This window comes from Mytilus galloprovincialis, chromosome 7 (genome assembly GCF_965363235.1).
Source record: "Mytilus galloprovincialis chromosome 7, xbMytGall1.hap1.1, whole genome shotgun sequence".
Lineage (NCBI taxonomy): Eukaryota > Metazoa > Mollusca > Bivalvia > Mytilida > Mytilidae > Mytilus > Mytilus galloprovincialis.
Genome location: NC_134844.1, coordinates 90,815,523 through 90,842,269, shown reverse-complemented (window position 1 = coordinate 90,842,269; position 26,747 = coordinate 90,815,523). Strand labels below are relative to the sequence as shown.

At 30.7% G+C, this 26,747-nt stretch overlaps 1 protein-coding gene across 3 annotated transcripts in view; it reads left to right on the top strand.

Moving 5' to 3' along the window:
- The window catches only part of LOC143083963 (uncharacterized), a 42,714-nt gene extending 18,155 nt beyond the window's left edge, over positions 1-24,559 (top strand). For 2 of the 3 annotated variants that reach the window (XM_076260382.1, XM_076260380.1), the window contains exons 7-17: positions 370-462; positions 5,881-6,151; positions 10,025-10,146; positions 11,440-11,645; positions 12,660-12,781; positions 14,199-14,334; positions 15,481-15,738; positions 17,351-17,592; positions 18,473-18,609; positions 21,394-21,677; positions 24,282-24,559. In XM_076260382.1, the coding sequence (XP_076116497.1) occupies positions 370-462; positions 5,881-6,151; positions 10,025-10,146; positions 11,440-11,645; positions 12,660-12,781; positions 14,199-14,334; positions 15,481-15,738; positions 17,351-17,592; positions 18,473-18,609; positions 21,394-21,677; positions 24,282-24,320 (1,910 nt within the window). In that variant the 3' untranslated portion in view covers positions 24,321-24,559. The remainder of the gene's footprint in view (positions 1-369; positions 463-5,880; positions 6,152-10,024; positions 10,147-11,439; positions 11,646-12,659; positions 12,782-14,198; positions 14,335-15,480; positions 15,739-17,350; positions 17,593-18,472; positions 18,610-21,393; positions 21,678-24,281) is intronic. The other variant, XM_076260381.1, reaches the window with a different exon arrangement.
- Positions 24,560-26,747: the final 2,188 nt, after the last annotated feature.

Here is a 26,747-nt window from a genome sequence, read left to right as displayed (position 1 = left end):
CAATAGGCCACCTTTCTTTATGTTATTTAAGTTCTCTTCTGAGGGTGACCATAATGTACAGGTTTGACTGTAAACTATTCATAACAGAACTCTTTTTAGGATGAAATAATTCAATCCCTTCTGTTCACTTCAGAATTTTTATGAAAATACTTTTCACAAACATATTAAAACTATTATCTTATACTGCCACATCACTAGGATACTTTCATATGAGAACTGAATTTTAACACAGTGACCATGGATATGTTAAACAGTTTTGTCAATCTACACATTCTTGCCTTCTTTCCATATATGTAATTAATGTAATTTTCTTAAATACAAAAAGATTTCTTTTGAAATATATTTTTTGTATTTCATTTCCATTTACAGATAATAGCATTGATGAGAATAACGATGATGACATGGATGATGATGATGAGGATGATAGTAATACATCTTCTTGTGTGCAGTCTTATGTAGATGGTAAGACATTCATTTTGTAATAATGTCATGATCTTTTCTGGATTTATAGCTTCACCAATTTTTATACTCAGCCTAACATACATGTAGAACATGGAAATCATGGTTCTTAAGTCTTTGTGTCTATCTGCTCATACCATCGTCCTTCTATCCATCCATACTCACGATCCTGAATCAGGTTAATGTTTTTGGTGAAGGTAGATTAGGGTGAAGTTGAAGTCACAAAACTTTGATCATAGTAAACATGTTGCTTATGATATGATCTTTCTAATTTGCATGTAAAATTAGGGTTTTGACCCCATTTGCATTGGTCAGTGAACATGAAAAATGATACTGAAAGAAGGGCATCAGTGTACTGTGGACACATGTTCTTGTTAAAAAATAGATCAATTTGGTTTTTATTATGTATTAAAGGTAATTGGATGAAACATTTATTGGTTACTTTTTTTTTAACTAAGGCCAATTAAAATTAGTTGATAGATTTTCATCCTCGCCAGCCCCAATTTTTGTTATCTTGAAAAATTTTCGATTTCAGGATTTTGTTCATTTCCATACGTTAAGGCTTAAATTAAAATATTGTTTGTTTGCCCTTTACCGACCGACCCTTTAAATTCGTTCCGCCTGAAAATCTTTTATTTGTATTTATCAGCAAGATTTTATTTTATTTTTCCGTTCCTACCAAAAATCTTTTATTTGTATTTCCCGCTCAAAACTTTTTTACCGGAATCCTCGGGTATTATCTTTATCGTGAAAGGTCTAGTCCGTTTGGTATCACGTGAGCGTTTGAAATGAACACTTGCATTTAGAGTTTCAAAGCATTTGTTTGAAATTGATGTTGAACGCTTTGAAATCATGATATGACGTACGTTAACTCTGTATTTTTATACTTGAAGAGCAGGGTTCATTTACAAAAAAGTTTGTTTATTATAATACAAAATTATCAACGTGTGTACAAACCGTAGTATTTTGTGTAAACGGACGTTGTATTCTATGTAGGGATGGCCTTTTGTGATCCGTAGATCAGGAAGATTATGTTAACGATGCCTTCGACCAGCATTGCTATATTATTTATATCTGACATGAACCAAAGATGACAAAAGCCTGTGAAGTGGAGAATATTTGGCAGTAAAATCGCCCAAGTTTTCCATACAGATCATTTATAAATGCGATGTAAAATATGTGACAATTAAGTTTAAGTCTTGTAGCATTTTTATTAGAAACATAGGCACACACGAAAATTTAAACACTCTAGGGACTTTTTCTACTAGTAATGTATGTCTGCCCGGACATATTTTACCAGGACAAAGTTATCTCTTACAGAAAACCTTTAGGTAGAGGTAAGCGTTCAAGGTACGTAGTACAGAATATTAGTGCAAGCGAAAACTCTTCAAAGTTCCAGGCATATTTAAACGTTGAAAATATGCGGCACAGCTCTATATTTTGATATTTGAAAACAAAATAGTAGTGCATATGAATTAACTTCACATTTTACATGATACTTTTTTTCGAAGCGTAGTCCCAGAAACTTATTAGCAAAAGCAAAACAGACAAAAATGACATTATGCAGATTTTGTATCTATAAAATAAAATATTATACCTACCTGCCTACCCATGAAAAAAAATATACCGAGCCAAGTTATTTTTTTGGGGAAAAAAATAAAATATTTTACCTACCTACCTACCCTGTTTCAAAACATAGGGTCGGAAAAGGGCAAACAAACAATATTTTAATTTAGGCCTAACGCTCAATAATTTCGTCTCATTCAATACTTCCCCATTGTTGGGTTGCTTCCACTAAATGGTAGTTTGAAGGAAATTTTGCAGTTTTTGGTTATTATCTTGAACATCAATAATGTTCAGCATTGAAGTAAGATCTATAAAAAAGTTAAATGACAAAATTTGTCAATTGACCCCTTAAGGAGTTCTTGCTCTTTAAAGACAATTTTACACAATTTGTTCATAGATTGCTAACATTTAAAAATCTTCTCCTGAAACTATTGGGCCTAATATTTCTTAACTTTGAATGAATGTTCCTTTAGGAATCTAGTTTATGAATTTTATCGAATTTTTGATCCATCAACAAACATGGCCACCATGGTTAAAATAGAACATAAGGGTGAAATGCAGTTTTTGGCTTATATCTCAGACACTAAAGCCTTTTGAGAAAATCTGAAATGGGGTTAAAATGTTCAAAAGGTCAAGATCTATCAGCTGTGAAATGATCATGCAAACAGAAGAACCCATTGTTGGGTTGCTGCCACTAAATTGGTTGATTTAAGAAAATTTTGCAGTTTTTGGTTATTATCTTGAAAATTATTGAAGATAAACAGTAAACAGCAAAAATGTTCATCAAAGTAAGATCTACAAAATAGTTTTATATGACCAAAAATGTCAATCGACCCTAAGGAGTAATTGCCCTTTAACAGATGTTTAAGGAAAATTTTACACAAGTTGTTTTATGTTTTTTAACTTCAAAAATCTTCTCAAATGAATTTAGTATAAATTTTGTATTTCATTTCCTTGCAAGTCAAGAAACATAGACACTACGGCTAAAATGGAACATATGGGTAAACAATAAAAAAAATAATCATTGATGAAAGATTTAAGCAAATAAAAAATAATAGGTGGACGATTCAGGCTCTTAAAAGCCTCTTGTTTATTTATACAATGATTTGTGTCTGGAAATTTGGACTGTGAATGATTCCCAAGTGTAAGAATAGTGGAACACATTGGTTAAAAAAATCATAACTGGAATAAAGAAATTGACACAAGCATGAACTTGTTAGATTTATTACCATATATTGAGTTCAAAAAGTTGACAAAGATACCCATTTTATTAATTTATAGCAAGCTCTTTGATTTAGATATATCCAATGTTGACATACAGCAAACATCCTCTGTCCAAATACCCTTGATATAGTCATTAAAAAACTTCATGTTCTACATTGTAATTGTATTTGCATCTTACATAGGACCAACCCTATTATTTCAACATTGTTGTTTGAGTTTTCATTTTATTCTGTACTTTTAATACTTGTGTTGCATACCAATGCATTTGCTTCAATTTGTTGGGACTACAAACCGTTGCTTAGAAAGCAAAATATATTTGATGTAGGTAGTCTAAGTGAAGACAGCATTTGTCCACATTTTTGCTGTTTACTATCAAATAGGTTTCTAAAGCGGCAATTATATGTAGAAAAGTCGTTTTCAATCAGGGATATTTATTTCGGAATTTGAAAAATTATATACAATACCTTATGCATGTATTTACATGATACTGTTGATTCATTTATTTTCGTGAGTATCAATTTTTGTCGATTGAGGAAAACTTGCATTTTCGTTGGTATTGGATTTCGTGGTTTTGCCAATCTCTACATTAAAAAGCCTATAGAAAATTTGTTATTCGTTTAACATTGGAATTCTTGGAACACATGTACCCAAGAAACCCACGAAAAATGGTATCCAACAAATAATGATTAAACCACAGTCAGGGATGGGGTCGATTACTTTAAAATGTAATCGATTAAATTACAATTACTTTGCTAATAAAATGTAATCAATTACATTACAATTACACCCTATTTTATATGTAATCGATTACATTAGATTACTTTTCTTCAAAGTAATCATGATTACTTTAGATTACTTATGATTACATTGTATATTGCAATATCAAAGTTTTTTTTATAACTTTTTATCCTCACAAAAAGCTAATTTTGGTGATTTTTTTAAAAGCCTTAATCAATTCATCTTATTCAAATCTCTATGTAAATGATATAAATTAATTTTTTCTACAAATTTTAACCAACTGCCTAATTAACAAAAAACCTGAAAAAAATAAGGAAAAATTAATTAAGTATAGTTTTATTGTCTGTTGGGACATAATTGACACATCCATTAATGTTTTTACAGGTGTTAATCACTACTTCCATTTTTTAAACAAACAATAGATGAGCTTGGGTATTAAAATTTTATTGTCTTAATAACGATATCAATAAAGTTAAAAGTGGATGATTGTCATTATTTGTTTGAAAATTTGTAATACTTGATCTAATTAATAATTAATAGAATTATTGCCAAGTGAAAACATAAAAAAACTTTGTAACTTAGGAAAGTATATACATTTCTCTTTAAATTAAGAAACAGTTTATTGTAATAAAAGATATTTTGTATTGATGAAACTTCTGACGTCACCTTTTGTTTACTATGCACATTGTTTGTAATATTATGCGATATGTATACACTGTACATGTACTTGTTTATACTGATGAGCCGTAAGGCTCAAAGTTAATAAAAAATAAAAATTAGAAAGCACATATTATACGCCAATTTATGGGAAACAAAATTTATTAAATTTGTCAATACATGAAATCTGGTTTTAACTTCCATTATGAATTAAGTGGTCTCATATATTTATGTCGGCCATCAAAGTCAAATTGGAACTAAATGTTTTCTGCATTTGAATTTCAAAGTAGTTATGTAAAAATATTGGGTAAACTTATATGAAATTGGAGTTAATATCAGAAGTATTCAATCAAGGGGGGGAAATGCAATTAAGGCTTATTCTTGTATCATAAGAGCTCAATCTCACAACAAAATATTGGAGAGGCAATTTCCTTCAGTAATGATGATACAATTTATCCCTTTAAACAAGGTCCCATCATTGTGAATACTAGTTTCATGATTTTCATTCAAGCTTTACATTTTCTTATTTTCATCTTGCCTATCAAAAACTATTTTCATATTGTATATATATATAAGATTTGTAATCAGCAAGTAATCATATGAATGTAATCTTAAAGTAATCTAATAGTAATCATGATTACACCTGTTTTTTGCAATGTAATCGATTACATTATGATTACTTGTAATCAGAAATGGCATGATTACTGATTACATAGGATTACACTGCAAAATGTAATCGATTACAGCTGATTACGATTACTGATTACGATTACCCCATGCCTGACCACAGTATAAGCTTATTATTACACTTTCATATATGAAGAACACGTCATGAAGCTTGAAACCCATTAATGGAATTTACTGACCCCATATATATCATATTAGGTCACTAGCACACTAACATTGACTAAGTAACTAATAATATCAAAATTAAAATATTATACCCATTGATAAATCACCTAAATTTGGCAATTACTACTAATAAATATTTCACCTTGGGAAATTGCACTCCATTCAAATATTTGGCATATCCAAAAAGTGACCCATTCCACATATCTGTGTATTCCTTGATGTAGAAAGAGACCTTCCCTCTCCTGTGATCATGGTGATATTATGATTAGCATTGTTAAAATTAAACTGTATTACATTTAAGATTGCACTTCTTTTGAATCTTGATGAAAGGATGAATATTGACATTATGAGTACTTTATAAATTGACTTTTTGTGACTTTGCAGAAATTCCAGTTAACAGAGAAGCTTATCAACTTTTTCCTGACAAAATCAGAGGAGACCTTAAAAGTCCATGTTTATGTAAACAGCAGTGCAGTGAAGCATTATTTCAAGATGAAAATATCATTTATAGAGTCCAACATATAAGATCTGATTTACAAGGTTATAGACAAGGTGAAAAACGATCAACAAAGATCCTTGAATTAATGAGGAATACCATGTATAAAGATAAAAAAAAGGAAAGGAAACACAATTTCCATGGAAAAATAATTTGTATGTAAGTTGATAATTAAGAAATAATTCCTTTATGTCAAGGTCTATGCTAATTTAAAATGGGTAGGCTTTATATTTGTCGGTATTTACTCAAATTACACTGAACATTCATTTGACATAAGTGGTGTGTAAATATTATAAAATATAATGTCTTCCCATGTTAAATGAACATCAAGCATGATGTAAAGGGATTATTTTAATTCTAGTAGGACAAATATGATATCTTTATAGGTCGAAGTATACAAAATTCCTTAGGTATGTTTGGCTGTTCCTGTTTCCTCCCTATGAATTATGAACATATTATTTTCATATTAATAAAATTTAGCTAAAATAAATAATTTATTAGGATACAAATGAAAAAACCCCAGATAGAACAGTAAGTTTGTGCGCATTTGTCCTGGCCTCGACAATAACACTTGTCCGATTGGCCGGTACCAGAGGGAAAAAAGGTCGGACAAGTAAAAGCTGTATCAAGCTTGTCCGTCAGGACAAGTTCAATTATTTTTCAGAAAATAAATTTTAATAATCCAACTTTGATGAACAAAGTAATTATAAACAAAAAACAAGAAAACAAATATTTATTTGACATGTGTCTGTATTCTGTTTATTCAAATGCAAAACCGTTTTTTTTCTTCTTCTTTTTCTAATTGCAATCGATAATTTTTAACTGGTTCTTTGTCAGGTACATTTTAAAAGGTAAAAGGTATACTATTTTCGGAAACCAGTCTAACTGATCCGAATCAATGATGCGCTTTGTAGATAAGGTAACTTTACAGGATAGTTCGTCACCTCGACAGGTTTAGCTCCAAGTTTAATAGACAGTTTGGCACCGTAGGCGTAGGAGACATATTTATTAGACATGATTGATAGACAGTTTGGCAAGGCAGGAGACATTTCGGGACCAAAACAAATCAGCACCTCATTTTGCTACCTTATTCTGTTCCATATAATACATACCATACCAGTAATTTTTTCACAAAAATATTTTTTTTTATTTACCAAAAAATTCACAAAATCATATTTGATCATAAGTAGAAAATAACAATACTTGCAATATAGTGACCTATAGTTGTAAATTTCTGTGTCGTTTGGTCTCTTGCTGAGAGTTGTCTCATTGGTAATCAGACCTTATCTTCTTTTTATTGATAGTATTTGAATACACTTTTTTCAACTTATAGGATACGAATGTCAAATGAGTGTACAGGCCTATCAGATGGTGCCTCATGTGCAGAGTCTGATGAGACTAGCATTGACTAGCATTGATGAAAACTAGAACCTAAGTCATGTAAGTCCTGTGACATGACTAGATTCAGTTGTACTTGACTCATATTTTTGAAAAGTATTCTAAAGAAAAACATCAAATTCTGTTCTATTGTTTAAATTCATTTTGTTCCTTAATCAACTTAAGATGTAAAAAAGTTATTTTTAGTAAAAATAATTTGGACAAGTAACAATTTCATTCGGACAAGTAAGTTTTGGTATGTACTTGTCCGACTGGACAAGTTGAAAAAACAGTTATTGTAGAGGCCTGATTGTCAATCTATGTTTTGCCAATTAGAACACAGCAATGATTACAAAACAAAATAAGGATGTCATTATATGAATAACACAGAAATGAGAGGGTGATAGAGCAGATTGTTACCTCAAGAAAACATTGTCAACCGCAGCGAAGCCAAGGTTGACAATGCTTTTTTCAGGGGTAAAAACGTTACAGGTATTAGAAATATCAACAGAAGTGGAGCAAAATGTTTCATTTTTTAAAATTTTTTTACAGTCAAATAATAAAATCTGTGCCAAAATGTAGAACTTAGGCATTGTCTTTAGTTACTTGAAGTAAATTCAATTCATTGTCCTTTGAATTGTCGATTTTTAGCTCACCTGGCCTAAAAGGCCATGTGAGCTTTTCTCATCACTTGGCGTCCGTCGTCGTCTGTCGTCGTTAACAATTTTTCAAACATCTTCTCCTCTGAAACTACTGAATGGATTTGAATGAAACTTAGCATGATTGTTCCTTAGAGTATCCTGCACAAAGTGTGTGCTTCGATTTTTGATTCGTCAAAAAACATGGCCGCCGTTACTTAAAATAGAACATAGGGGTCAAATGCAGTTTTTGGCTTATATCTCAAAAACGAAAGCATTTAGAGCAAATCTGACATGGGGGTAAAAATGTTCATTAGGTCAAGATCTATCAGCCCTGAAATTTTCAGATGAATCAAACAAACCATTGTTGGGTTGCTGCCACTTAATTGGTAATTTTAAGGAAATTTTGCAGTTTTTGGTCATTATCTTGAATATTATTATAGATAAAGATAAACTGTAAACAGCAAAAATGATCAGCAAAGTAAGATCTACAAATAAGTTAATATGACCAAAATTGTCAATTGACCCCTTAAGGGGTTATTGTCCTTTAATGACAATTTTTCACAATTTGTTCATCATATTTGCTAACTTTAAAAAATCTTCTCCTCTGAAACTGCTGAATGGATTTGGATGAAACTTAGCATGATTGTTCCTTAGATTATCCTGCACAAAGTGTGTGCTTCGATTTTTGATCCGTCAAAAAACATGGCCGCCGTTACTTAAAATAGAACATAGGGGTCAAATGCAGTTTTTGGCTTATATCTCAAAAACGAAAGCATTTAGAGCAAATCTGACATGGGGTAAAAATGTTCATTAGGTCAAGATCTATCAGCCCTGAAATTTTCAGATGAATCAAACAAACCATTGTTGGGTAACTGCCACTTAATTAGTAATTTTAAGGAATTTTTGCAGTTTTTGGTCATTATCTTGAATATTATTATAGATACAGATAAACTGTTAATAGCAAAAATGTTAAGCAAAGTAAGATCTACAAATAAGTCCATTTGACCAAAATTGTCAATTGACCTCTTAAGGAGTTATTGCCCTTTAAAGACTTTTTTCACAATTTGTTCATCATGTTGACTTACTTTAAAAAATCTTCTCCTTTGAAACTGCTGTATCAATTTCAACCAAACTTAGGCTAAATGAGTTTTAGAGTTTCAGAGTATCTAGTATAAATTTTATATTTCATTTCCTTGTATGTCAAGAAACATAGCTCCTATGGCTAAAATAGAACATAGGAGAAAATGATTTTTTTTTTGCTTTTGAAGAAAATAGGACGATTCAAAGAACATTTAAATAAATTGAAAAGCCAAAATAATCATTGATATGAGATTAAACCAAAAAAATTCAGGTGAGCGATTCAGGCTCTTGAGAGCCTCTTGTTTATTGGTCTAGACAAAAGGGTGACATTAAAAAAAATTGTCACCCGCTCAGCCATGTGATAGAGTAAATTAACACCCTTGTTGTATTAGCCAATCAAAATATGGCATTTTAATGTGAAGTATAATAAATTATAATGTAGTACAACAGACTATTGATCTGAAGATATTCCATGAGGAGTTCAGATGTTCAAATGACTTTTTACAATCCAATCAACACTTTGGCTTCCAAAAGCTTTTGTATGTTTTACTATGAACTATTAATGAAGTTGCCATGTAATCTGCATTTATTTCTGGATAAAGTCCTAAATACTATTATTCTAACTGTTTAATTTACTAACATTTCAATTTTAGGCATCAACCTGTTTGTTTTTATGATCCAAATGAATATTGGGGCAACCCTTGGCTAATTTTTTAGACTTCCTCATTGTTTTAATTTGAAGCAGAGGTGTTATTTGGTATTGAGCTGCAGGGTATAACTTGTTGTAAAAAATCACAAATAAAGGATAACATTTCCTTCAGATACTGATTCCATTAACATGACAGATACAGATCTGTGGTTGAAATAAAAAAAAAATATTTAAGTATTAGTTGATTAATGTATCAGCTTTTTATATGGTGATTTTTTTTTACAGGAGGAAATGGACTGATCTGTTGGGAATTAGTATTGCCACTTACTACAGGATATATAAACTTTTGAAGAAAGACATAATGGTGGTAGAGAAAGTGAGAAAAACCCATTACCATAATATCAAAGGTTTGATTTTGCGTATATAGCATGTATAGTTATTTTTATGCCCCACCTACGATAGTAGAGGGGCATTATGTTTTCTGGTCTGTGCGTCCGTTCGTTCGTCCGTTCGTTCGTTCGTTCGTTCGTTCGTTCGTTCGTTCGTTCGTTCGTTCGTTTGTTCGTCCGTCTGTCCCGCTTCAGGTTAAAGTTTTTGGTCAAGGTAGTTTTTGATGAAGTTGAAGTCCAATGTTGAAGTCCAATCAACTTGAAACTTAGTACACATGTTCCTTATGATATGATCTTTCTAATTTTAAAGCCAAATTAAACTTTTGACCCCAATTTCACGGTCCACTGAACATAGAAAATGAAAGTGCATGTTTCAGGTTAAAGTTTTTGGTCAAGGTAGTTTTTGATGAAGTTGAAGTCCAATCAACTTGAAACTTAGTACAAATGTTCCCTATGATATTATCTTTCTAATTTTAATGCCTAATTATATTTTTTATCCAATTTCACGGTCCATTGAACATGGAAAATGATAGTGGGAGTGGGGCATCCGTGTACTTTGGACACATTCTTGTTATAAATATATAATTATGTTGTGTACAAGTTGCGATTTTGTACAGGATATAACATGTACAAAAATTTGTACATGTTATAATTGGTACAATGCAAAAATACAAGTTATAACATGTACAAAATATTGCTTAAACATGGTTTTAACTTGTTCAATTCCATATTTTTCTAGGGTTCCAGCTGTTAATAATTTATACTGCTTCAAAGGGGTTCTTTAACTGTACCGAAATGGTATCGCATTAACGGACAATAACAAAAAAATGATAAAAAAAATGTTTACGGTTAAATGCTTGTGTTGTGATAAAAGATTATATTTTTATTTTCAAATTTTGTACCAGTTATAACCTGAACAAAATTGCAACTTGTACACGACATATATATAGCTTTTAAAACTCATATTTTCAGTTGCATACAATTTCAAATTACGAAACAAGAACACACCTTGATTGTAGGTATGTTTTCTTTGAAAAGAAAAGAAATGTCAGCCATTTAAAATATTATTATTAATTAAAGTGAAGTATTAACATTCAAATGATTCTTCTGTTAGATTTTAAGTAATATGATGCAAGGATCCATGCTAACCTTTCTGAATTTTTCTGAAGATTTCTATATCGTTTTGTCCATTGTAAATTATTGATTAAAAGTAATAAATAGAACAATGAACTAGTTGAATATTGCTTTTTGGATTAATACTTAAAATAGATATATCAATTTTTCAACAATTTGTATTTTATTTTGTTATAGGTCTTCACGCTGTAGCATTTATGGACAATTTTATAGATGAGTACGGAGATCCAAGCCCTGAAAGAGATGTAATGTTATTGCCAGATTGCATTAATATAAAGTATATGTATGATGAGTACAGAACTATACCTGGACTTTGCATAAAAGAAAGACGTTTTTATCAACTTTTTTCAGAAAATTTTGAGAAAATTGTTAGTTTTGTTAAGGTAAATAATTGATCTTTTATTCATAAATTTGAAGGAAAGAATACATAGTATTTGAACCTTTTAAAAAAAAAAGAATTTATTATTCTATTGATAAAGGAAAATTACAACCTGTTATAAACATATGCCTCATATTTAAACTGAGTTATTATGATTTTTGTCGAGCCTGCGACTTTTGTCGCAGAAAGCTCGACATAGGGATAGTGATCCAGCGGCTGCTACGGCGGCTACAGCACAGCGTTAGCTAACTTCTTAAAAGCTTTATATTTCAGAAGGTGGAAGACCTGGATACTTCATACTTTGTATATGGATGCCTCATGTTACGAAGTTTCCGTCAGTCACGTGTCCAATAACCTTGACCTCATTTTCATGGTTAAGTAACTACTTGAAAAAAAGTTAGGATTTTTTGTAATGTTGAATTCTCTCTTACTATAAGTAATAGGATAACTATATTTGGTATTTGCCTACCTTGCAAGGTCCTCATGGCCATCAGACAGTTTTCACTTGACCCTGACCTCATTTCATGGATCAGTGAACAAGGTTAAGTTTTGGTGGTCAAGTCCATATCTCATATACTATAAGCAATATGTCTTGTATATTTGGTGTATGGAAGGACTGTAAGGTGTACATGTCCAACTGGCAGGTTTCATCTGACTTTGACCTCATTTTCATGGTTCAGTGGTTATTGTTAAGTTTTTGTGTTTTGGTCTGTTTTTCTTATACTGTATGCAGTAGGTCTACTATATTTGGTGTATGGAATGATTGTAAGGTGTACACGTGTAGCTGGCAGATGTCATTGAACAGTGTATTGAAGGCTAATTATAAAAAACAACTTTAAAAATTATAATTTTAAGAAAATGGAAATAGCGTGTGCATATTTGTAATCATTAAATAGCAAAAAAATAATCATTGATATACAAAATATTACAGTTGAGTGATTCAGGCTTTTCAATTCCAAAACTTGGACATATCTGATCAATAATCTCATCTGCTTTTAGAATACTTTTATCTTTTTAGACAAAGAATATTAATCCTTGTGACATATGCATGAAGGTTAAAATGGAGATGCATAAATTAAAAGATGCTGTTAAAAAAGATCAGCTGAAAAAAGATTTAAAAGTTCACCTTGATAGACAAAGGTAATGTTATTCAACTGAACATTGAATCTGAATCCCTTGAACCAAAACTTATATGATACAATTCACATTTCTTTTTATACCCCCGGCCCCCGCATTAAAAAAGGGGGTATACTGTTTTACCTCTGTCTGTCCATCCTTCCATCAGTCCGTTAGTCCGTCCGTCCCATGAATATTTTTCGTCGCATTTTTCTCAGGAACTACAATACAAGGATTTCTGAAATTTGGTTTCAGAGTTTATATAAGTCAGTTATACTGTGTGATGTGTTTCAGATTCATTGCTCGACAACTTCCTGTTTACCGAATACTTGTATGATTTTACACAAGATAGCCAAGTTGAAAATTTTCGTCACATTTTTCTCAGGAACTACAATACAAGGATTTCTGAAATTTGGTTTCAGAGTTTATATAAGTCAGTTATACTGTGTGATGTGTTTCAGATTCATTGCTCGACAACTTCCTGTTTACCGAATACTTGTATGATTTTACACAAGATAGCCAAGTTGAAAATTTTCGTCACATTTTTCTCAGGAACTACAATACAAGGATTTCTGAAATTTGGTTTCAGAGTTTATATAAGTCAGTTATACTGTGTGATGTGTTTCAGATTCATTGCTCAACAACTTCCTGTTTACCGAATACTTGTATGATTTTACACAAGATAGCCAAGTTGAAAATTTTCGTCACATTTTTCTCAGGAACTACAATACAAGGATTTCTGAAATTTGGTTTCAGGGTTCATATAAGTCAGCTATACCGTGTGATGCCTTTTCAGATTCATCACTCAATAACTTCCTGGTTACCAAACACTTGCATATTTTTACACTATTAATAATATACACTTGCGGTGGGGGTATCATCATTGAGCAGTAGCTTGCAGTTTCACTTGTGTTACTTTAAAAATAGAATGAATCGTTTAAGTATATTAATGTCTCTTAAATTGTACTACATTTGACAAAAAAAGCTTCTTCAAAAATGTTGCTACTAATGACAAAATGGATGTCAAGTTTAATATAGGCAATTTCCACTTTAACAGTTCATGAGATATGGTCTTTGTGATATTGAAAATGACAGGACACAAGTAACTGTTAAAAAATTTGCTTTGCTGTCACTCTGACAGCCTCTTGTCTTTTATTTTTTTTTCGATTTCCAATGAGAACACTATACAATCAATCACAAATAATGCAACATGGCGGAGCCTCTACTTTAATTTGTTTACACATGACATTTGTTATTTTCCTCTCCAATATTTTGTTATAGATGTGTTTTAGCAATATATTTGTATGCTGCCATCAATTTTGTAGTACATTCCCTTGATTCCACTTTCTTTGTAACTACAGCATACAAACCAAACTAAATGCCAAATAGTGAAGATCCGATATCATGAATATTTTGAAGCAAATGCTTATTTTTTTTATAGGAGTGAAAGAAGAGACTATTACAAGAAGAAAGACGAAGCATGTATGAAGTCAAAGGAAGTGATGAGTATTATCATTGATGGAATGGATCAGTCAAAGACTAACATTCCACACTTTAAGGGATGGACTAAACCAAAGGTATACAGTTGTACATTGTCAATTATCCAAGTAATAAGATATGAGATGATCAGTAAGTCACCATGAAGTTTTAATCAGGTTTTTTTCTTTTAAAATTTACCTGGATTAGAAACTACCAAATCTCATAATGATGATTTTAAATTTGGTTTGATAATTGTTAGGTTAAAGTAAAAGGTAAAACATTGAATTCACCATAGCGATTGTTATGGTCTACAATAATGTTCAATATTTCTACCAAATTGCCAAAACTATAAAATATATCAAATTAAACAATATTGATCATTTGATAAGGCATGCACAACTTTAAAAAGTTATTGACATATATCTGTAAGTAGTGTGACATCTGGAAAGGGTAATTGTGTCAAAAATGATAACACTAAATTGATGTTCATAATAAAAATTATTATTCATTTTTCAATTGTTTTATAATCATTGATAATGTAGATACAAATGGTACAAATGTGTGGGTTTAAGATCAATATATTTGACAAGTTGAAATTCCAAAATATCCATTAATATTACAGATATGAGCATGTTAATTGACATTAGAATAGAGTCCTATTTGCAGATTTTCAGAGGTTGAATAAGCTTAATATTTTAGAAACAACATAGAATTTAGTATTCTCTTGATATAGAGGATAAAACAAATGAACAGATTGGCTATAAAAATCAGTACTGATGTAATATTCTCTCTCTCTCTAGAGATATCATATGTTTGAAACCTCTACACTTTGTCTTCAACAGTAGTGATTAAGACACTTGTTCTGTAAAGGAGTCTGGCTTAAAAATTGTTTTTATGTCCCATTTATGAGCATTATGTTTTCTGGTCTGTGTGTTTGTTTGTCCATCTGTCCCACTTCACGGTTAAGTTTCTGGTTAAGGTAGTTTTTGATGAAGATGAAGACTTATCAACTTAAAATGTAATAAACATGTTACTTATGATATGATCTTTCTATTTGTAATGCCAAATTAGAGTTTTTACCACAATTTCACAGTCCACTGAACATAGAAAATGATAATGTGGTTGGGGAATCCATGTACTATAGATACATTCTTCTTTTTAATTTTTTAGCTTTGATTATAGGATTCACATATGTACAGAAGTTCAACATGTCCATGCACTAAATCCAAACATTTTTTTTGAAGTGTGGAGCACCAGCTTTAAAAACCCACATCACTGGATGCTTAGTTCATGGCAGTCAACTCTATCTGTATACAGATTTACTACAATGGCCACATGATCCTAACTTAACTATTACCTGCCTTGTTAATGCAATAACCAGTAATACAAATGTGCTACCCCCAAAACTATATGTGCAATGTGACAATTGTGGAAGAGAAAATAAAAACAAGTATGTGATAGGATTCCTTGGTTACCTTTGCTTGAGTGGATATGTCAAAGAGGTACTTATATATGTTTATATGTATGTATGTACAGTTAAGACAATGATTTATCAAATTGAAACTAAATTTCCTAAATCTGAGAAAAAAATGCCACACTCTTGGAATTTGTGTCCTAATAAAATATGGAAAACACACTACTGAAATAGATCGATGAAATATTAAAACAAGTTTGAAAAGAATTTTGGAGAAAAGTTTATGAAAGGATGTGTGTAGATGTGAAAATTACTTAGATTTGTGTACAATCAGGTAAATGTTGCAATTCATTGCAAATTGTTAGTCTGGCTGTCTATATGTATGATATGCAAATTTTAACACTGTGTATTCAGGCAAATGTCAGATATACTTTAGGCAAATATTTTTGATAGTCTGATACAAAAAGATTAAATATTTGTTGGCCCATTTAGAAAAAAAGATATGTTCAATGATTTGCTGATAGATCTAGTTTGCAGACACTATAATTTGCAATAACTTTAAAATGGCATGTTTAAATGCACATTCATACTTTCAAAATAACTAATGATACTGATTAAGGGCATACAATACAGTTTTGGTCCTGAATTTACAATTTGATGAAAATTTCCATGTAGGCTAGTTTTTGCCTGATTAAATCAAATATGTAAAAAAAAATATGTGCTACTTTTTGAGTTAAATGAGGTCGAAATTTTGTATATTTGCTCAAAATTTGAATTTGTGGCCGTATTTTTCCTTTCGATAGAAAGCCATCACTTTTTTGTTTTAAAAGAGAAACACAAATTGTTTTTTGTGAGATAATTTGTAATTTTTGTATTTTATAAGTATCCTAAAAAATTATGCATTTTTTATTCAGAAATAACTCATTTTTATCAAATGGTCATGAATTAAGAAAAAATCGTATTTTTTTGCTGTATTTTAATCAAAATTAATAAAAAATCCTCTATTTACAGTTTTATAAAATTTGGTCCACATAATCTCCCTGCAAAATGAAACAACATGTCGTTTTAAAAAATAGGGGTCCATGCACTCGTTTTCAAATTAAATCAGTTTGAATGATAAAAAATAGTTGAAAAATGCATCTTTTCCCGATATGTCATAGTTTGATGTCGCGAAAATAACATTTTACGTTAGCAATGTCATTACCTCCCCTGTAACTGTATGGTATGCCCTTAACACAAAATATTAGTGGTGAGTGATTTATGCTCTTGTGAGCCTCTTGTTATATATATACCAGTAATTGCTATTGGTGCATTGCATAATCATGATAATAGAAAAATTATATGACCATACTAAACTTATTGCACACAACATGCTTGTAAGAACAAGTTTATCTATGCCAAGTCCCAAAATATCTGAAGGTCAAATAGGATAAGCATGCAGCAGTACAACATAAATTTAAAATTTCTGTTTAATTTAACCTATAGTTTTGTACTCTTGATCCTTGAATTCAAAAACATGTGTATGGTGCGCTGTTAGGTTTGTTGAGTCACTAAGGAAAGAAGTTTGTTTGTGATTTTATTATTTGTTGCTGGGTTGCTGTCCATAGACAAATATTCCCTTCTTCTATATATATATGTAGAATATGTCTTAGTTCTTGATAAATTTCAATTTATTGTTCTTGTGTTCTGCATACTTTTAGGCTTATCTGTCCTTCCTTCTGAAGGGACATACACATGAGGACATTGATCAACGATTTTCAGTAATTTCACACAGATTACGACGGATTAATGCCATGACACTTCCTCAGCTACAAAAGGAAATAGAATCAAGTTTTCATGATAAACCACACCAGGAAGTGTTAGCATGTGTACGAGATGTCAAATCATGGTTAGACAATTCTCTTTGTGAGATGTCATTCCATTCCTTCCAACATCAGTTTTGGTATGTATTTTATAGTGACATACAGCTTAGAGCCTCTTATAAATAAATTAATCATAATTAAAATGTAACAGTTCATAGCAAGAAAAACATTAGCAAAAGTAACAAACTATTTAGAAATGATTGTACATTTCTCACACTTATCACTTGGATAATGAAGTTCTAATTAAAATTAGGAATAATCAGAAAAATCTGATTTGAACCATCATTTTTTTGAAAGTTTTTTTTTTGAAATTTCAAAAACTGATTTCTAATACTTATAGAGCATTTTTGATCAGATTTTCTTCAAATGAGCTGCAAGAATAAGGGAAACAACAGACAAAATCAGAAAAAAAATAGGAAGGGCACCATTATGTTGGAAAAGATCATATTAGAATATTCCATATCTATACTTGTAACTGCAGTAACAACCTGCAGTTTTATCAGAGTATCTTCATTATTAATTAATGTTCGCACTTATACCTTGGCCAAGTGTGATGAATAAAATAATTCCCAGAAATTATTGTATTCCATGGAAAAGAGTCTCAGATTGCAAGATAATAGAATGTTAATCTGCAGAAAGTGATGGTTCATAGCTTTTATTCCAGTAGGCAGCAGATCTGCATGCTCAATACCTTATATAAAGATGCCATGTAAGAAGTTTCCATTTGTCACATGTGACATGACATTGACTATAATTTCATCATGTTCATAGCTTAGTGAAATGCCTAGAAAATCAACCTAGTAAAGTAAAGGTCCATGAAACCTTTACTTTTCACTTTAACTTCATACTTCTAGGATATATATTTACCTGAGATAATGTAATATAAGCAAATAGGATCCAGAAACGAGCAACATTTGTTTAGTTTGTTTTACTCATGTGATATTTATTTTTTTACTTTAGGCTCTATTGTGACCGTCCTAACCATGTTACTTTGAAATATAGGAAGTTTTCAACTGATTCTTGGTTGCCTGAGGCTGGCCAAAACCAAATAGAATTGTTTGATTTAGATATAACAGGAAATAACACTATTCCTCAGGGTAAGTTTCAACCTAGGTGGTTTTAAAAAAAGGATGTCTATTTCTTTTACTTCCATTGCTTTGAAAGCAATCGTTTGTATACTGATTTTAAAACATGAGTGCATTCATGTTTATAACCTTGATTGAAACCAAACAGATAGTTAAAAAAGACCAAACAGCACAAATATATATATATAGAAAGAGGTGGTATGAGTGTCAATTAGACAACTCTCCATCCAAGTTGCAATTTATAAAAGTAAACCATTGTAGGTCAAGGTGTGGTCTTAAACACAGTACCTAGGCTCACACCGAACAACAAGCTATAAAGGGCCCCAAAAATTACTAGTGTAAAACCATTCAAACGGGAAAACCAATGGTCTAATCTATATAAAATACGAGAAACTAGAAACACTTATGAACCACATAAACAAACGACAACCACTGAACATCAGATTCCTGACTTAGGACAGGTGCAAACATTTGTAGCAGGATTAAACGTTTTAATGGTACGAAACCTTCTCTCTTTTCTGAAACAGTAGTATAACATCACAACATAGAAAGACACACTATAAAATATCAATTGGAATGACTTAACTCAATCATAAACGAAGTGACACAAATAAACACACAATGAACAAATAAATTTGATCTATGTTGCAATGTAAATACTGAGTTAATAAAAATAAGGGATGAATTATTAAAAGTCAAAGTATAAAACTGCTGTGAAATGTTATTTTTTATAGAAAAACATCAAATTGGGAAAAAAAATTACATTATATGATACACAGGTAAATGAAAATAATTTTGTTGCTAAGTATACTTCTTCTTTTGTTTTTGGGGAAAGACGGCTTCAAGCCGTCAATTCCCTAATGGGGTTGGCCAGAGTATCATTCCCTCACGTCAATCATTTTGTTTTGATAGTTTGGAAACCCCCTCAAAATGTCATACTGAAATTGATGACAAGGAGAACAGATTGACTTGAAATACATTTTTTGCACATTTCCCTTCTGTTTCTCATGAAATTATCGTATATTGAGCTTTCCCTTACACTATATACGTTTCTTTTACAGTCCGGAAAAATCAGTATTGCGAAATATTCTAAATATATCTAACCTAGTGACGTCATTGTTGGAATGCCACACTACACAGGGATATCCTTTATTCATTATAAAAATCATTCACAGTACTTGTATACTAATTTAAAATCCGTATTTGTTAAATATAAACCTAATGATGTTTGCTGTAGTGTAGATGATTCACACACCAACAAGAAATACTTGAATCTGAGGCTATAATCAGATATGTAGGTCAACTTTCGCGGTAAACAATGTCAATGGGGATACATGAGATTGGGGAGAGAAACAGCAGTTTTCATTGTTTCTGTAAAGTTCTGTTTTTAGAATCTTCCTCCAATTCAGGAGCACCTCAATTGATGAGTAATCCTCAATTGATGAGTAATTTTACACTAAAATCAAAGTAAATGTTTCTGAACATTTAAAATGTGACATTTAGTATATGATAAGTAGCCTTCTATATATAAAAAAAAAATGTGTACCAACATAATTATTGAAATGGTTAAAAAAAAAAAAAAACAAAAAAAAAAAAATATTGCTTTTTGTAGTTTATACCTATTGAGATTGGGGAGAGCAACTGCAGTTTTCATTCTTTCTGTAAAGTTATGTTTTTAGAATCTTTCTCCAATTAAGGAGCACCTCAATTGATGAGTAATTACCCACTAAAATTAAAGTTAATGTATATGAACACTAAAAATGTCACATTAAGTATATATATGATAATTATATAAGTAGTCATCAATTAAAAAAAAATTTTGCGTACCAACATAATTATTGTAGTGGTCATTTTTTTTTCTCATTTTTTTGTTTAAATATTGCTTTTTGTAGTTTAAAGCTATTTATTCATGAATTTTACAGATATATCAAAATGTGGGATCTGGAAACAAACTTCACACAGCTTTTATATCAATCATTTTTGATTTTATAAGTACATGTATCCCTGTGATTAGAGTTGTAACTGGGAACTTTATCAATGGAAAATTAAAACTGAATAGATTTTTCAGTCCTCACTTTCTTGAGAATATTGTCACAAAAAATTGAGAATAGTCTTAGCCTGCCGTTCAGTTGTACATAATTAAAATTTTAAAATATAATGTAGTAGTTGTTAAATTCAATTGAATTTTAGATAATTAACTCCCAACTTAAATCAAATGTTTTGATTTAGAAGGTGCAGATCTCATTGGTCCAAATTGTCTCTATGATGAATTCTTGACTAAGGAAATGAAATAACAATAAACAACAATTAGTTTCATTATTGTCAGCCTTTCTATATGTTCTAGCTGTTCTTTTGCTCATTCTTTGTATGTAGACTATCAAAAGATACCCCCCTAAAAATTGGAACAATGGCCGTCTTTTCCCTTCAGAGCTCTTCAGCTCTTTGATTATAATCATCCGGTTAGGAATATCAAGAAATATGTTGGACTCTCAGATGTTTTAAAACAATAGCTTTACTTGTGTAAAGTATAATTGAATTGTGAAAACTCCCCTGACAGCTTCAGCTTGTACACATTATAATCTGCATTATACTTAACATCCAATAAAATTTAAGTATCAAAAGTATACAAACTGAAAAGTCCTGCCTATCTATTGATTGCAGATATCAATCTATAATTACAATGCCTCAACAAACAAATATATAAACAAAGCAATCAAGCCAACCAAACATTGAAACTAAAAGCATTATAAAAATAGCTCTAAGGTTATAAAACTATGATATAATTTCATTGAATAGGTATACCTAAACTATGCCAACAGCACTATGATGATAGCAGGATTGAAATGGCCAGACATGCCGTCATGAAAATGAAGAATTTTTTGAATTTCCAAGAATATACATGGTGGATGGAATTTCTTAACAATCCAACTAAATCCACTCCCAAAATAACCAGATGGCCATTGACGAATTTACTGGAAACGCACAAGATTATAGATGTACCAATACAGCTGGTGCAAACAGAGGATCCTGGACCTTCATGCATTTCTGAAATGTTAGAAAGTGAAGGCTTAATAAGAGAAGTATGATTTCCTTTACATTCACTTCTTAAAAGTACATTAATCTTAGTGTCTCTAATTTTTGTGATAGTTTCATGTTTCTTGATTGGTGTGAGAAAAATATTTTTCCTCACTAGTGAAATATCTTGGCAAATTGAACGACTGGTCAAAATTTTATTATGATGTAAAGTTTTCTTGGTTTCTTCTGATTTTTTGTATTTGTGGCGTCATGTTAAAAGATGACTATGTCTGATGATGTTGCATATAAAGAACACAACTTTCTACAAATCTTTGAAATGGAAGGATAAAAATCATAAGAGAAACAGATTTCACCTCTTTAAATCGTGTATTATGAAATTTGTCCACTCTCAACAGTTGAATTGTAATTATATAAAATTCTCTTCAGGCCTCATTTTTTTTAAAAATATTTTAAAAACTGTGACTGTATTGAGTGGAGAAATATCAAATAACACTTGTTGCAGTGGTGAAATCTATATTTCTGTCTCTAGATAAGGTTGTGACAATGTTCAAAATGCCAGAACTCAGAATATACCAAAAAGTAAAATCACCAAAAATGCTGATTAAAATACAAAACTGAAAGTCCAAAATCAAATGGCAAAATCAAAAGTTCAAACACATCAAACGAATTGACTACAACTGTCATATTCCTGATTAAGTACAGGCATTTTCTAAAGTATCAAATCTCAATTCATCGTTTAAAAATATTGAAAGAATAGTCTCATCATAAACCAAATATCAGCCTTGTCAAGATTAACTTTCTACTAGAACTGGGAAAAGGTGTATAATGAAGTCTTTAGTTTACAATTCTTGCCGGATCATATAAAACTCGTTTCAAAGTTAGGATCAGCAATGTCTTGGATAAGTTAAAAAATCAGTGCCGAGGATTAATAATGATATTGAGTAATGCCTCTTGGAAACATTAAATATACTAGAAGATGCCTGCAAAATAGTGGTACAATATTGGGCAAGTGTTGAATCAATAAAGTTTTTAAATTGTGTGTGCAGTATGTCGACTAAGCATGAACAAAAGCGTTTAAGACACCAATCAATAATGGTCTCTAAATTTGAATATTTTCTTTAAAATTGGTGTTTTTGTCGAGCCTGCAACTTTTGTTGCAGAAAGCTCGACATAGGGATAGTTATCCGGCAGCGGCGGCGTTAGCTAACTTTTTAAAAGCTTTATATTTTAGAAGGTGGAAGACCTGGATGCTTCATACTTTGTATATAGATGCCTCATGTTACGAAGTTTCCGTCAGTCACATGTCAAATGTCCTTGACCTCATTTCCATGGTTCATTGACCACTTGAAAAAAAAGTTCAGATTTTTTGTAATGTTGAATTCTCTCTTATTATAGGTAACAGGATAATTATATTTGGTATGCGCGTACCTTGCAAGGTTCTCATGCCCGCCAGACAGTTTTCACTTGACCTCGACCTCATTTCATGGATCAGTGAACACGGTTAAGTTTTTGTGGTCAAGTCCATATCTCAGATACTATAAGCAATATGTCTTGTATATTTGGTGTATGGAAGGACGGTAAGGTGTACATGTCCAACTGGCAGGTGTCATCTGACCTTGACCTCATTTTCATGGTTCAGTGGTTATAGTTAAGTTTTTGTGTTTTGGTCTGTTTTTCTCATACTTTATGCAATAGATCTACTATATTTGTTGTATGGAATGATTGTAAGGTGTACATGTCTAGCGGGCAGATGTCATCTGACCTTGACCTCATTTTCATGGTTGAGTGGTCAAAGTTAAGTTTTTGAGTTTTGGTCTTTTTATCTAATACTATATGCCATAGGTCAATTATATTTGGTGTATGGAAATATTTTATGATCTATATGTCAGTCGTGCAGGTTTTATTTGACCTCGACCTCAGCTTCACGGTTCATTGCTCAGTGTTAAGTTTTTGTGTTTTGGTCTATTTTTCTTAAACTATAAGTAATAGGTCAACTATATTTATTGTATGGAAGCATTGTTAGCTGTACATGTCTGCCTGGCATGGTTCATCTAACCTTGACCTCATTTTCATGGTTCATTGGTCTTTGTTTAGTTATCTTGGTTAATGTTAAGTTTATGTGACAGTTTTTAATAAAGTTTCATACTTAGGACTATCAACATAATATCAATGATTAGTAAAGAAGGCGAGACATTTCAGCGTGTGCACTCTTGTTCTGTATAACAGATGGTTTTAAAAACATATTTAGGAAGTACAAACATTATACATTCATTCATCATATTGCAAATATATCTGACTTTGTATGGTGTCAGAGGAGTTGTGGCTCAACGAAATAGGTCTTGTCCTTCAGTAGTAAAGATGGAAAATTATATTCTTTGTGCTCTCTTGCCAGAGTTTTATAAAACTTATATCATAGTTTCATATGAGCAATGTCTAGATCAATTTGAAAAATCATTGCAGATAAAATATTTTCAAAAGAGTTTAAGGCCACTTGAAAATATTAATTTTTCCCAAAATACATTGCATTTTATTTCAAGCCTTCATTTCTCAAAGATATTTATGAAAATTATGTTCCTTTAACCATTGAATTTTTTTTGGTTTAACATAGTTTTTGTGAGATAGTAATTTACAGGATATTCTATTTTAAGATTAAGACAAGGAAAGGAAAAAGAAAGAGAAAGGAGTAAACTGATGATGACTTCTATATTCATCTGTAACTTATGCAGTATTGCTGGTTTACAGAGATGCTTAAAGTGACTAAAGCAGGATTTTCTACTGAAATCAGGATGGAAGATGTTTTACAGCTTTTATATGTTTTTCTTGGAAACAATAGAGCTAATAGAAATGCATGATGCATCCTTTTATACTTAAGAAAAGAGGAACGGCAGTATACCTGATCAAAGAACAAATGAAGGCATTTAAATTTAAGAGATTATATCTTTTGAATTATGTAACATTGTATCAACATGCTATTATTATTATTGTTGGCTTTTGGCCATTAACAAGAAATAAGGTTAATATTGGATCGAATAGAATATAGATATAAGGCTTGTAATGTTATTCATACTGTTAGCGTTTAGCCAGTATGAAGCAATTGCACTCTGCATTTGCAAGAAATGAATATAGGCATGATATAATCTTCATATTGTTTGCAATTGAGAAGTGTACAGTACTTGCAACCTTAGGCGTTACTGTTTGACGTGAACTTGACTGATCGGTGAATGATCGGTGACGGATGTTTGACTGATCGATGAGTGATCGATGATCGGTGACCCATAGGATCCGTCAGATAAGTCAAATAACCTATGTGAGAGTTACCCTGACAACTGTCACCGATCGATCAGTAAATTAAATTTATGCACGGATCGGACGGATACGTATATATTTAAAATTCTTATGTAAACCGAACTCCACAGTGTTTACAATCGATGAACGCGGACCTCTACGAAGACACCTTAATTTACACGTTATAATTTGTAATAAAATTAGTTGCAATACAAAAGTAAAAATAGTTTAACAGAATAAGATGCTTAGAGCGTTAAATTGTTTGTGTTGATTAATATTTTCGTATTAAATATTATAAACATCAGAGAACTTATTTCTACGAAAATGGTTATTGTTGACCGCCATTGGATTTTTGACCTTTTAATTGTTTAGAATAGGTTGTTTTTTCATGAAATTAAAAGAATGTCAAAGAAATGATATTAAAACTTTGTTCCCATTGTTTAAAATTACCAAAATTAATATTCTTTTTATCAAATATTGTACTATTTTATTTGCAATCAGTTATTTTTACCATCTTGAGACAAGTCTTCTAATTAGAATTGAAATATAATGAGAATTAAAATACTTAAACTTTTATTTTTGTGGAATAAGAATGCAGTTATTGATTTATTTTGATGCAAATTATTAACCCTCATATGATTTCAGTACTTTTTGTACATCAGGATTGGCTGTTCTTCATAAAACATGCCTACTTTAAGGAAAAAGATATTAAATTTTTGTAGGCGTTACCTAAAATGCAAATATTTCTTCATTTTACTGAAAATTATTGACCGCCATTGGATTTTGTACTTTTTATAGTTTAGAATAGTTTTTTTGTTCATAAATTTAAAGGAATGTCAGAGAAATCATACTAAAATTTTGTTCGTATTGTTTAAAATAATCAAAATCATTCTTCTTTTTATCAAAAATGATACTATTTTATTTGAAATCAGTTATTTTTACCATCTTGAGACAAGTCTTCTAATCAGAATTCAGATATAATGAGAATTAAAATACTTAAACTTTTATATTTGTGGAATATTGATTTATGTTGATGCATATTATAAACCGTCATATGATTTCAGTACTTTTTGTACATAATGATTGGCTGTTCTTCATAAAATAATCTTACTTTAAGGAAAAAGATATTAAATTTTTGTAAGCGTTGCCTAAAATGCAAATATTTCTTCATTTTCCTGTAAATTATTGACTGCCATTGGATTTTTGTACTTTTTAAAGTTTAGAATAGTTTTTTTTTCATAAAATTAAAAGAATGGCAGAGAAATCATATTGAAATTTTATTCGCATTGTTAAAAATAACCAAAATTATTCTTCTTTTTATTAAAAATGATACTATTTTATTTGAAATCAGTTATTTTTACCATCTAGAGACAAGTCTTCTAATCAGAATTGAGATATAGTGAGAATTAAAATACTTAAACTTTTATTTTTGTTGAATAAGAATGCAGTTTTTAATTTATTTTGATACAAATTATTAACCGTCATATGATTTCAGTACTTTTTGTACATCATAATTGGCTTTTCTTCATAGAATAATCTAACTTTCAGGAAAAGGATATAAAATTTTTGTACGCGTTGCCCAAAATGCAAATATTTCTTCATTTTACTGAAAATTATTGACCGCCATTGGATTGTTGTACTTTTTATATTCAAGAATAGTTTTTTTTTCATAAATTAAAAGAATATCAGAAAAATCATACTAAAATTTTGTTCGCATTGTTTAAAATAATCAAAATTATTCTTCTTTTTATCAAAAATGATACTATTTTATTTAAAATCAGTTATTTTTACCATCTTGAGACAAGTCTTCTAATCAGAATTCAGATATA